Raw genomic sequence first — 13,420 nt, 5'->3', positions numbered from 1 at the left:
TTATTTTTGTTGTTATGAAAAAATAAAAGTTGAACATAAATAATTGTATTTAGTTGTTTCTTCAATAACTCTGGTAAAAAATAAAAGAGGATATGCAATATTGATAATCCCCTCTTAAATTTCATTTCATTAAGTTTAATTTGTCTAGTTATAACATGTAAATAAATTTATGTTATGATATTTAAAAAAACCATAAATTGTATTCAAATTATTAAATAATCAAAAATCAGTTTTAAAATTGGAATGAGTTTCTGTTTCTCATTGATTTTTGTTCAAACAAGTGAGTTTTGTGATTTCTATTTTAAATGATAAAAATAAATGAACAAAAATATTATTGAATAACATCGAATTTATTTTTACATTCTTACACAGTATTTAAAAGAGTTGTAAACAACTATCAATCAACACTCAAGAGACAATGAAACAAACTAAGTTACTTGTTATGGGACATACTGGTCATGGTAAAAGTTCACTTGGTAATTTTATTCTTAAAAAGAATGTGTTTAGTGTTAGTGTTAATCCTAATTCTGAAACCAATGAAACAAAAGGATATTCCGGAACAGGTGATAGAAGTGATATACTTGTTATTGATACACCTAGTTTTAACGATTCTAAAGGTCCAGAAAGTCAAAGAGAATATATGAATCAAATGGTAGATTATATTAAAAAAGAAGGAGAAGGACTCCAAGCCATTGTTGTTGTATTAAATTTTAATGAGGATAGATTTCAGAAAATATTAAAATAATGATTAGAATAATAGCTAATGCCTTTCCAATTGCTGGCTTTTGGAAAATGTTTGTATAGTATGGACATTTTGTGATTGTTATAAACCTCAAGTGTGTTAGATGAACTTATTAAGACTAAAAGATCAGATTATAATAAAGAACTGATGGATTTTATTAACCAAACAACAGGAAGTGAACGCATCATTTTCCCAATGTTTTTTGTAAACTCAAAACCACTTGCAGGATATGATAACTCTAGATCAGAGAATGAAATTGAATCTCTTTTAAAATGGGCAAGAAAGTTATCATTTATTGATGTTGATAAAGTTGTAAAGAGGGACATTTTCTATGAATCTGTTATTCTAGAAGAGAAAGATGAAGAAATAATCATAAATAAAACAAAAAGCAGTTTAACTATTCAAATCAACCACTTGACTAGGGAGAGAAGAATTCCTTATTATGGGCGTGAACCTGTTTACTTAGATTGGGAAGTTGTTAGTTCTAAGACTAAAACCAAAGATTTTCATAAAGAATATGTCCCACAATATATTTACAGAGATCCACCAAAAGAGAAAAAAGATGAAGAAGGTATCGACCTTGACGAAACAATACCAAATTTGATTGCTGCAGGTGCTATTGTGGGTACTGTCATTGCAGCTTTTATTGATAGTCGAAGAAAAAAATAGTCAAACTAAAAAGGGTTATTTTCTTAACTTTTTAAGAAAAAGAATAAATTTTAATTCAATACTTTAAAACATACTTTTTGTTGTACCAACCAAGTACTGAAGGAAATAAAGATAACCAAAAAAGAGTTCCAAAAAGGTTAAAGAGAAAATAATGATTTTGTTTAATTAGTTTGATTGATATATATTTGTTTGTTTAAAAATCTATTTGTTGAAATTTGCTTCATTTATTCTCGCATTTTTACACGTTTCTTTTTTAAATATCTCTTGCTTTTTATATTCTTACTTAATTCATCACTGAGAATCGAATGTTACATATCAGAAACACAGCAAAGAAACCCTAAATGAGGTACATGCTTCAATTCAATAATTATTGTCTTGTCTTGTCGTGACGTTGACTTTATTAAAAAACGATAACACCACTATCCAATACTGCAACGTTTCAACTCCTTTTATTGTCTATTAGATGTTATTTGCTATTTGGAGGGAAAAAAAGAAGAGTTACAGGACACACCACAAAAATTATAAAAAATCAATAACAAAAGAAGGAGAAATCAATATCATCCATGAAATATAAATGATAGAAGAATGAGTGAAAACAGCTATTATCTGTATGGACAGAAATACATTAATCATCACATTAATCATTACCATAATATTAACTATCACCATAACAATTATCATAATAATTATAATAATAATTGTATGAATCGTTTCACTCATCACTTCAATCATTTTCATCATCATAAGTATTTTATCAATAATTCAAATAGAATCAATCAATATTATAATACAAATAAATCACATAATAAAACACAAATATGACACAAACAATACCATAATAAAAGACAACAACAAATAAGAAATAAAAGAAATAATAGTAAAAGATAATCCAAATTGAATAATTAAAAGAATGAAGAGAACATTTGGTAAGAATATTAATTTTAATAAATTAATATAATACAAATAAATGAAAGAAAACATGATGTAAACAAAGTATTTGAATTTGTAACAAATAAAATAAATAAAAGATATTTAAAAGAAAAGAAATATGGTGAATATATAATAAATGTAAAATGTATATTTAATAATATGAAATTATCAATAACCACATGTCATTAAATATAAAAAGAAATGTATTCCTCTAAGTAGTAAAGATGCAAGAATGAGTAATTATGACACGAAGTATTAATTCTAATTTACTTCATATTGATATATTAAAATATTGAAAACATTGTCCTAACACAATTCCATCTATTAGCAATATATTATTATAATGTAATGAATAATAATCAAATATCAAAACATGATTATGTATGAAAACAAATATATAAACATATATTAATTACATATTTTATTAAATTTAATGAAAATTGATTTTAATATATATCATAAATGTATATTAATATTAATATATTCTTATATTAAATTATTGATTTATTTGTTAATGACAATTCTTTTAATGTTAGAATACCAGATATATATTATCAAATCATCAAAGATAAAAATGGTATATTAATGATGTTGACATATGTCAAGATAGAAACATTAAATTAAATTATATTTACAAAATAAATAAATACAAAGAATTACAAGAGAAGTTAATATAAAATAGAGAATTAACTTATGTAGAAATAATACCTGTAATATTATCCAATAAATTAATACATAATGAAACAGTAAGAAGATTAAAAACACTAAAATTACAAATTGACTTCAACAAAATACTACGAACAATCATTATTAAAAACATGAAATATTTAATGTTCTACATATTCAACACTGGTAACACATTAGAAGATGAACCTTCTAATTCTCATATGTTAGAAATGAGTTCTATTGTAGAAGTAGACCATATTGAAACACTGAAACAATCACTTCTCAATAATCATAAAATCAAATTGTGATATATCTATTATTTGATATTTTTTTTATTGGTTATTTTGGAGTTGACTTTAACTTTATATATTTTTTTAATATATAAAAAGAATTATTTTAGTTCCAATAAATAAAGAAAAGAAAGAATAATGTCAGAAGTAGTAAAAAAGAAGGAAAAGTAGGAAAAGATAGTGATTATGCTGGAGGAAAAGCACTTCGTTCTGTTGATAAAAGACCCAGGATTGGGGAATGTCAAGAGATTCACGTATTATAAGAGCTGGACACTATTGAACATACTAGAAGAGGAATGATAGCAAGTTTGCAAGGGGACCATGAGAGAGCTGAAGCAGAGTATCAAAGAGCAAGAAGTAATCGTAGCCCAGAACGTAATCCAGAAAATGATAAAAAATAAGAGAAAGAATAAATAACTTTTTGGATTAACGTCATTTTAGTACATAAGAAACAATCAATTACGATATTTAATGTTTATATTTTTATTATGTTGATAAGTAAATTAGTTTATTCATTATTATTGAATATGAAATAATGTATTTTAATGAATAATCAATTAAATAGTGAATTAAATAAGTTATTAACTTAACATTTAAATATCACTGAATAATATTGGATTCATGACTGTATTGAGAATAATTTATATATGTTAAGAAGAATATATCATTAACACTGTGACTGTGGTTATAAATCATCTTCTTTATATTCATAAGAACTACCATTATAACACATTTTATTAATAATATTCTATATTCTTCATAATCATTTATTAATTAATGACTATCAACTCTTTATAATCAATAAGCATCATTAATAATTAATAATCTACTTTACCATTAGCCAATAATAAGTAATAAAAAATAGTCCTTAGTTGTAATCAATAGATTAGTATTCATTTTCTTGTTATTCAATGAACTTCATTTACAATCAATAATATTCATTCATGACACCCAATAACAAGTAATAAACAATAACAATATCTGTATTGTTACAGATTTATCAATAATATTATTACCTTAACTAAATCTAACATCGTTTCTAATCAATAATTATTGAATAGAATATTCTTTCAAGCAGTATATAATGGTGTTTCTATTATATCTTTGAACTCATAAAAATCAAGAAAGTAATAAAGAATAATAAAAACTAATAAAATAAGTAAGAGTAGTTCTTGTTTTATTTATTTCAATTTACTCAGGTGAAATTACATCACATCCTTCACTCTCTATTGAATCATGTGCATGAGGTAGTTCTATATCTTTATATTCACTTTCATGTTATCCACATTATTTCATTATCTTTCATGTTTATAATTATTATATCTTTTACATTTATTTCATATTGAATTATTATACCTTGTTATTTTATCATTCTTATTGTTTCTTTATTGACTCATCAATTTGTTGTTATTACCACTGAAATTACTTTCATTTTAGTTTATTAATTTATTTTATTTTGAAATGGAGTGTTCTATACATTTCAAGTTCATTAGTAAATATTAGAATTATCTTCTTATCACATATTATTGTCATATCAATTATTATTTATATTTGTTTTAATTTATCTTCTATATAAATATCTGATATTTTATGAAATTTTCACTTTTATTAACTATTTGTTGATTTAATACAATGAACACTTCATTATTTTATATTCTTATTTTGAGTTTACTTATTTCATTTTTATTAAAATTTATTTTATTTTATTCTATTTTATTCTCTATTTCTTCATCATTCAATCCATTTATTTTATATTTTAATTTATCATCTCTCCAGATACATTCTTTTATTAATTCATGGTTATTAATATGTACATTCTTATTTACAATATAATTTAATAATATATGTTCAATTGTTGATATTTTATCATTATAAATACTATATCATTTTAAATTATTATTTTATGTAAATAATGCATTCTTAATCTATAAAAATGTACCATTTTGTTACACTAATTTTAATTAATTATAATCATTTCTTTTTATATTAATATTCATCAATATTATACTTGTTAATTTCATATCATTCATTTCATTTTCAATTTATTTTATTAAATGAATATTTACATTATTTAATTTCAATTTATTAATATACATTTCATTAAATTCATTATTTAAATATTTTATTATTATAGATGATTCATTCTTATTTTGTACCAATAAATATATTTCATTAATTTCATTTTTATTAATTCTTTTATCACATGTTTTTATAAAATCACTTCCAAATTCAATTCTTATTCATTTTATTCATTTCTCATATTTCATTATTTCCATTCATAATAAATAATAGTTCTTATTAATTCTAATTCATATTCATCTCTTATTATCTTGTTATTTCATCATTATGATATTATATATTTTATTTAATCTTCTTCTAATTTCTTATCATTATTTTATTTTTATTTATTCTTATTCTATCTTCTTTATTAAGGTCTATTCTATTCTTCTTCTTCATATTAATTAAATATCTATTTGTTTAATTTTTTGTTTTATGGGATTCGAAGATAGCACATCAGAGACAACACCACACTCCCTAAATTATTTCCATCCTTCGAATACCCATTGAATACTGATTATAATGTTGTATTTAGTTGAAAAACACTTACCCAATGCTGCAAGAATATCAGTGATTATTAATTACAATGACAGAATATCATTGATAAAAAGAATGGGTATTTATAAAGATGGTATTATTACTTATTAGATACAAGTATAAATGATAATATAAGAAAGATTATCAAAGGAAAAGGGTCAAGTGATTGAGATTAAAAAGAATATTAGCCCAAAGCAATACAGTAGTAATTATATATTCTTCTTAAAATAAGAAAATAAAGAAGAAATTTAAACCCATTAAAATCAAATAGAAATTAAATAATGAATATTTAAATAATTGATGTTTAAAATATTCTATTCCACATCAAAAATGAGAAAAGAAAATTCTCACATTTCAACAATTAGAAGCAAAGAATAAGCCAATAGTTGATGAATAAACAGTTTTAAAACAAAGGGATGGGATTAGTCGGTCAGAAATTATGCATTTCATTCGTATTCATCATTATATTATTATAATGATTTGTGATGTTGTTAATTATTTCATAATTGTTGTCTAAATGTAATGATTGTCTTCATTGTTTGTTTAAAACTTGGTGTTTATGTTTGATAGAATATTGAAATGAATTATCATATTGCAAATTAATTCTTGTTAATTGATTAAAAGATAAAAAAATAGTAGAAAATATTATTAGATGAAAATATTTGTGATTAAATATGAGAAGAATATATTTGTATATTATTAGTTCTATCTTTCTACTTTGATGTCTGTATTAAATGAATATATCTGTTGATGAAATTGAAATTGAAATAAATATAAAAAGAAAATGAAAATGATAAAAGAAAGAATAAAGAAAATAATAAGAAAATAAATATAATGATTAATGATAAAATTAATGAATTATTATCATGAATGAAAGTTGAAGATGAACATTAAATTCATTATTATTATTTATAAATGTTTAATTTATATTACATATTAAATAGTCATTCTTCATTCTGTATTATTGTGTTGATGTTTAAATTATTCATTTTGTTATTATCATATCATCATTTCATTGATACTTCTTATTTATTATCTTTTTATTTATTTCATCATTTAACTCTTGTTTGATATGATAATATAAATAATTTAAATTGTATATTATCATCATTCATCATTGATAATCATCTGTGATATAATTTAATTTTCATATCAATAATTATATCATTTAAATAAATAAATAATAACATCTGTTAACATATCATTATGATATCTCATCAATGTGATAAATGAAATATAACATATTTACACATTAATAACAATAAGATGGATATTCATATTTATATAATCATTGATATTCATAACTAACATTATAAATTTGAATTAACATAATGTTCTTCTTTATTACATTTCATAATGATATTTTCATATTAAAATAGAATTGATGGTAAATGAAATAAAGAATAATATAAAATGAACAGAATTATGAATGAATATACTCAACAAATCAATATACATCATACTCAATACAACAAGATATTACAAAATGTCGACTGATTGTTATAGATTTTGTATTTTACCTACTTTTTATTTTATTTTATATTTTTATATTTTTAAGAGAAAATAATAGAAAACAGAATAATCTAATATTCAAAAAAATATATTACACCATTTTCAATTGATCATTTTATTTAAATGCATAATTTCTTCGCTTATTTTGGTTCCCGGATTATTCTTACCTGAGCAAGGAACAATATAAAACATTTCTATTATCACTTAATTGTCTACTTTTTGTTTATTATTTAAGAACAAATTAATAAAAACTATTATTTTATTAATTCAAATTATTTTACCCCCTTTTCTTTGTGGTGTTTTTTATTTGGATGCATTATTTCTTTGCTTATTTTGGTTCCCGAATTAATTCATTTTGCAATACAGAATGGAACTTAAAACTAATAAATAAATGGAAAACCAAAACAAGAGAAAAACACAGAGACCATTTCATGAAGAAGTTATCCACTCTGCTACAGTTACTCCAAAGATAGAAAACAAAATACAAGAACATGAATACAGAATTTGTATCTTAGAAACAAATTTAGAAATAATGGTAACAAAAGAAAAAATAAAAGAAGACATTATCAGGCTCATTGATGAAAACAAAGAAAACATTAATGAACAAGTAAAAAAACTAAAAGAAGAAAATGAAAAAATGAGCAAAAACCTAAAGCTCCATGAAAATGAAATTCAAGGTATTACAACAAGTACAGAAATACAATGGTATTTGATTAACGAAATCAGTAAGTCAGTCAACACCAAAGTTAGTAAAGAAGTAGTGAAAGAAATAATACAAGAAGAAATTAAAAAGAAACATCTCCAAAAAATAAAATTTGTAATAGAAAATAAAAACAAGGAAAGCAAAGAAGAAACAGATGAAGTTCAACCAAAAGAAGAAGATAAAGACCAAATTATTTCTCTTAATGATTTAACCATTACAAGATGTCAAATCAAACAACTAGAAGAATGGACATCAAGAAAAATAGGAAATATAATATTTGATTCAAATATTGATAATTGGAATAAGAACACATCAGTATTTGATAAAAGAATAATGAATAAAGAACATATAATAATTATTATTGAAGATGAAGATGGAAATAAATTTGGAGGATATGTTAATAAGAAAATTGATAAATTTGGTTGTATAAATGATCCAAAATCATTTTTATTTTCATTAAAATCAAAAGGGAGAATAGAAGGAATGATGAAATTTGATATTAAAGATCCAGAACATGCATTTTGTTTATATAATCAATCAGATGTTTATTTGTTTGAATTTGGATATGGATATGATATTCGTATTTTTAAAGAAAATTATAAAACAGAATCATTTTGTAATCAATGTTCATATGAATATAAAGGAATAACAAATGCACTTTGTGGAAAAGAATATCCAGAACATTTCACACCACAACGAATTATTGTAATTGAAATGAAATGAGATTATTCCTTATGGTTTATTTGAACAAGAGCCATACAAATAATAAGATTATTTCAATCATTATTAAATAATATAATGATTGTTTATAATTTAACTTATTTCTTTATTATTTTATTATTTTATTTGAAAGAATAATGAATAATGAAATTAATAATAATGAGTTAATCATTACATTTTATTATGTTATATTTCTTATTCTTCTTATTTATTATTATTATTTTGTTGTTCTTTATTATGTTATTATCATTCTTTAATTTATTATATTTCATTTTATTTTAATTATTTATTTCTATCATTCTTTATTCTTTTATTCTTTCTTATTTTCTGTTTTAGTATATAAGTTGAATATTACTTTTAATTTATTTTAATTTATATTATTTATTATTTATTTTATTATTCATTTCATTGTTGATTCTTTTATTTGTATTTATTTATTGTATGTTTGTTATTTGATTAATATTTTAATTTATTATTTTCTGTATTATTTATTCTTATTTTATATATTTTCTTTATTTCTTTTTCTGTATTATTTATCTTTTGTTTGTTGTTGAAATATATTGTATTTGTGTTCATTCTTTTCAATATTTCATTTGAATCTTACCATTTGATTATTGTTAATCTCATCATTTCTTCATTCTTTGATTACTCAATAATTGATATAATGAAGATAATATTCAATTTTACACAAATTAATGATTTTATAACATCATATTGAATTATCTTCTTTGAATATGTCAATTACATCATTTATTGAATTGTTTCAATAAACTCAATCATTTCTTTTGTTCTTCTGTTCATTTCTATTATTTGTGTTGTTTATTTAAAAAGAATTGAATTATATATTTTCAATGATATATTTAATGTTGATGTAATACATTATCATTGTACTGATAATATCACTATATCATTTATTATTATTTTATTATTTTATTGTGTTTTATATAAAATATCATATTTATCATTTATTATTTCTTTTTCATTCTTCATTTAACTGTTAGTTATCATCATAATAATTTGTGATGATATTATAATGTATATCTTCTATTATTTCAACTTATTTTATCATTTTTCATATCATTTCTTTATTTTTCTTTCAAATTTCTTATTATTTATTCTTTCTGATAAAATTCATATTTATCATTCATTCCATATTATTTGTAATTGTTTTGTATATTGTGGTTATTGTTTATTTCATATTTTGAGAGTGATTATTGTTGTGTTCTTTTTTATGATTTATCGTGTTCTTATCAACTAAAAAATAAAAAAATATCAATGAATTTTAATTTGAATAATGAATTTATCTATCTTTCTCAATTGTAATATCTTCTTCATTATTTGATTTATTTTGTATTGTGATTCTATTTACATTGTATTATATTTGATAAATTAAATGATGAAATGCACAATGTGATATAATTAATTTGTTTATTTCTTTTGATTCTATTCTATCATATTTACTTGATATTCATCATTTTGATATTTAAACAATTGCATATTCTTATAACACATCTCATTTCTCTCTTGATATTCATCATTCATCAGTAAATTCATTCATATCATTCATAGTATTATCAATGATAATTCATATCATCATATTTCTATTTCAATCTTCAAATAATTGATAACACTCAATGAAATAATATCAAATTCATATTCTGTAATCATCTTATACTTCATTTATGAATTGAATATAACAATAAAACAACTTCATTCAAATTATTTTTAAATGAACTAATAAAAACAACTAATAAACAATAAATCAATAATGAAATTAGGATATAATGAAATAATGATAGTATCAATGTATTTTAATGATATTAATGATTTTATTAATTTAGAAATGGGTGTTAAAAGATTTCAAGGAAATATTGAACGATTTCATTTTAATCCAATTCCTTTAAATGAATATTCAAGAAGATTCTTTACTAATATTGAAACATTTCATATTTATAATGAAAATGATAAAATATTTAAAGATGGAAAAATATTTAAAAAAGTAATATGGTATATAGTAGAATATTCAAAATATTTAAAAGAGAAAGAAAAATGAAATATCTGTAAATATAGAATATACACAATATGATAGAAATACATCTGTAAGTACAATACCAATAGAAGTTAAATCACTCAGAGAATATAGTTTTAAATATTAGAGTCCATTGAAACAAGTTACAATACCAACAACAAATAAAGAATTAAAAGATAATTGGTTTTGGGATGTAGGTCATTAAAAATATTAACATTCTAACAATAAATAATACAAACAGAATATATTAATTTATAATAACGTTCATTATTAACATCAATTCCTTTAGAAAAATTAAAATTCATAAATGAAAAGAATATTTTATAATGAACCAGCATTAGTTAGTATTGAATTATTGTATAGTTTAAAATTAATGAATGGAAGAGAAATTGAAAAAACAATTATTAATGAATTTATTATTCCAATTACAATTAGTTAAATAAGTAATAATTGTTTGTGTAAATGTACTTCATTGTATTCCATTAATATCATTTTTCAATTTATAAATTAGTAAATGAATACTTTATTGAATGTTCAAGGTAACATTAATTACTCTTCCATTTTCTGTTTTGAATTATGAAATACATGTTTTTTGGTTGTTTATTTTTAACATCAGTTAATATTCCAACATCATTTACTAGAATTGGATATTATTGTTTTTATGAATGTAGAATAAATAATATCACTACTCCTACTTCAATTAATAAATTGGACTGTCAATGTTTTTATGGATGTTTATCATGAAATAATTACTATCCCTCCTTCTATTACTAAATTAGAAATACTTGTTTTAGAAAGTGCAGGGTAATCTTCTATCACTTTACTACTTCAATTGTTAAATTACGATAGCTGTTTTTATGATTGTTCTTGAATGACTTCGATTATTCTCCAATCAAAATTACATCATTTGGAAAGATTGTTTTTATGATGTGGTTGTTCATCACTATTAACAGAAGTTACACAAATACTAAGAGAATATTTTCTAGTACACTAATTTCACATTAACATAACAATCAAATCATTCATTTATTTTGAATGTTTAATGTTCATTCGATGATTAAATCATCATTGTCATTGATATTTGTGATATTATTTCATTTTTGTTATTAAATTATGTTATTATTTGATGACATGATACCACGTTATTCCACGTTGATATGAATAACAAAATATGAATAACAACCAACACAACAACAAGTCATCACATCATCCTCATTAAGTATTTAAAGGAACTTGAACAAATAACAAGCATTTAGAAATAAAACATGGACCCAAACAAATGGACAGATGCAACTGTTCAAATGTTCAAAGAATCACAAGAAATAGCATTTGAAAGAAAAAATGCATATATTATGCCAATTCATATGATGGAAGCAATTGTTGAAGAAGAATCAAATATTGTTATCCGAATAGTTGAAATGATGGGAGGTGATGTTAATAAATTAAAGAAAGAAATAAAAGAAACAATGAATAAAGTCCCAGTTCAAAATCCACCACCAGTTGATATTGGACTTCATCCAACAACACAACAAGTATTAAGAAGAGCAATAGAGAAACAAAAAATAATGGGAGACTCATATCTTGCAATAGATGTAATTGTAATGTCATTAATGGAAGAGAAAGAAATTAGTACAATAGTAGGAAATAGTGGAATTAATGTGAAAGAATTTAACAAAAAAATAACAGAAATGAGAAAAGGACAAAGTGTAGAAACAAAAGAAGCAGAAAGTCAATATGAAGCATTAAAGAAATATGGAAATGATTTAACAGCACAAGCAGAAAGTGGAAAGATGGATCCAATTATTGGAAGAGATGAAGAAATTAAACGAGTTATTCGTATTTTATCAAGAAGAACAAAAAATAATCCAGTATTAATAGGAGAACCAGGAGTAGGTAAAACAGCAGTAGTTGAAGGACTTGCACAACGAATAGTTAAAGGAGATGTTCCAAGTAATTTACAATGTCGAGTTATTGGATTAGATATGGGAGCATTAATAGCAGGAGCACAATATAGAGGACAATTTGAAGAAAGATTAAAAGCAGTAATAAAAGAAGTTAAAGAGAGTAAAATACCTATTATATTATTTATAGATGAAATTCATACAGTATTAGGAGCAGGAGCAACAGGAGAAGGAGCAATGGATGCAGCTAATATTTTAAAACCAATGTTATCAAGAGGAGAATTACGATGTATTGGAGCAACAACATTAGAAGAATATAGAAAATATGTAGAAAAAGATCCAGCATTTGAAAGACGATTCCAACAAGTTTATGTAAAAGAACCAAGTGAAGAAGATACATTATATATTCTTCGAGGAATACGAGAGAAATATGAAAATCATTATGGATTAACAATTACCGATTCAGCATTAGTTTCAGCAGCAACATTAAGTAAAAGATATATTAATGGAAGATTTCTTCCAGATAAAGCAATTGATTTAGTTGATGAAGCATGTGCTACATTATTTACACAAAAGAATTCACAACCAGAAGAAATAGATAAATAGAAGAAGAGAAACACAATTAAATGTAGAGAAAATAGCATTAGAAAGAGACATAAAGAA

At 22.3% G+C, this 13,420-nt stretch overlaps 4 protein-coding genes across 4 annotated transcripts in view, besides 24 other annotated features; all 4 read left to right on the top strand.

Annotated features, from left to right (window-relative positions):
- Positions 1–418: 418 nt before the first annotated feature.
- EDI_162750 (uncharacterized protein) lies at positions 419–745 on the top strand (the record flags this gene model as incomplete). The annotated part of the gene is made up of 1 exon (XM_001737870.1): positions 419–745. One exon carries the CDS (start codon positions 419–421, stop codon positions 743–745), a length of 327 nt encoding a protein of 108 aa, XP_001737922.1.
- Positions 746–889: 144 nt separating this feature from the next.
- EDI_162740 (uncharacterized protein) lies at positions 890–1,411 on the top strand (the record flags this gene model as incomplete). Its single annotated transcript, XM_001737869.1, has 1 exon — positions 890–1,411. One exon carries the CDS (start codon positions 890–892, stop codon positions 1,409–1,411), a length of 522 nt encoding a protein of 173 aa, XP_001737921.1.
- A 492-nt stretch (positions 1,412–1,903) lies between these two features.
- Positions 1,904–2,323: a repeat region.
- Positions 2,251–3,338: a repeat region.
- Positions 3,339–3,368: 30 nt separating this feature from the next.
- Positions 3,369–3,406: a sequence feature (AT_rich).
- Positions 3,407–3,761: 355 nt separating this feature from the next.
- Positions 3,762–3,898: a sequence feature (AT_rich).
- Positions 3,899–4,584: 686 nt separating this feature from the next.
- Positions 4,585–4,755: a microsatellite.
- Positions 4,756–4,833: 78 nt separating this feature from the next.
- Positions 4,834–4,877: a sequence feature (AT_rich).
- Positions 4,878–4,969: 92 nt separating this feature from the next.
- Positions 4,970–5,015: a microsatellite.
- A 24-nt stretch (positions 5,016–5,039) lies between these two features.
- Positions 5,040–5,062: a sequence feature (AT_rich).
- A 53-nt stretch (positions 5,063–5,115) lies between these two features.
- Positions 5,116–5,211: a sequence feature (AT_rich).
- Positions 5,212–5,251: 40 nt separating this feature from the next.
- Positions 5,252–5,429: a microsatellite.
- A 25-nt stretch (positions 5,430–5,454) lies between these two features.
- Positions 5,455–5,490: a sequence feature (AT_rich).
- A 105-nt stretch (positions 5,491–5,595) lies between these two features.
- Positions 5,596–5,744: a microsatellite.
- A 50-nt stretch (positions 5,745–5,794) lies between these two features.
- Positions 5,795–6,320: a repeat region.
- Positions 6,321–6,645: 325 nt separating this feature from the next.
- Positions 6,646–6,746: a microsatellite.
- Positions 6,747–6,781: 35 nt separating this feature from the next.
- Positions 6,782–6,835: a sequence feature (AT_rich).
- Positions 6,836–6,967: 132 nt separating this feature from the next.
- Positions 6,968–6,997: a sequence feature (AT_rich).
- A 28-nt stretch (positions 6,998–7,025) lies between these two features.
- Positions 7,026–7,079: a sequence feature (AT_rich).
- A 337-nt stretch (positions 7,080–7,416) lies between these two features.
- Positions 7,417–7,449: a sequence feature (AT_rich).
- A 109-nt stretch (positions 7,450–7,558) lies between these two features.
- Positions 7,559–7,627: a repeat region.
- Positions 7,628–7,684: a sequence feature (AT_rich).
- Positions 7,685–8,333: 649 nt separating this feature from the next.
- Positions 8,334–9,236: a repeat region.
- A 6-nt stretch (positions 9,237–9,242) lies between these two features.
- Positions 9,243–9,422: a microsatellite.
- Positions 9,423–9,697: 275 nt separating this feature from the next.
- Positions 9,698–9,878: a microsatellite.
- A 204-nt stretch (positions 9,879–10,082) lies between these two features.
- Positions 10,083–10,131: a sequence feature (AT_rich).
- Positions 10,132–10,595: 464 nt separating this feature from the next.
- On the top strand, positions 10,596–11,061 carry EDI_162730 (uncharacterized protein; the record flags this gene model as incomplete). Its single annotated transcript, XM_001737868.1, has 3 exons — positions 10,596–10,826; positions 10,867–10,969; positions 11,033–11,061. The coding sequence occupies 3 exons, from the start codon at positions 10,596–10,598 to the stop codon at positions 11,059–11,061; spliced, it is 363 nt and encodes a 120-aa protein (XP_001737920.1).
- A 1,060-nt stretch (positions 11,062–12,121) lies between these two features.
- The window catches only part of EDI_162620 (heat shock protein, putative), a gene marked incomplete at both ends in the record, with an annotated part of 2,595 nt that continues 1,296 nt past the window's right edge, over positions 12,122–13,420 (top strand). The window contains 2 exons of the mRNA XM_001733348.1: positions 12,122–13,297; positions 13,370–13,420. The exon at positions 13,370–13,420 is cut by the window's right edge and continues 1,296 nt beyond it. Coding sequence (XP_001733400.1) covers positions 12,122–13,297; positions 13,370–13,420 — 1,227 coding nt within the window. The remainder of the gene's footprint in view (positions 13,298–13,369) is intronic.

The sequence above is a fragment of the Entamoeba dispar genome, genomic scaffold (assembly GCF_000209125.1).
Source record: "Entamoeba dispar SAW760 scf_1105229460909 genomic scaffold, whole genome shotgun sequence".
Taxonomy (NCBI): domain Eukaryota; phylum Evosea; order Mastigamoebida; family Endamoebidae; genus Entamoeba; species Entamoeba dispar.
The sequence above is the reverse complement of the archived record's forward strand: the minus strand, read 5'-3'. Positions and strand labels throughout refer to the sequence as shown.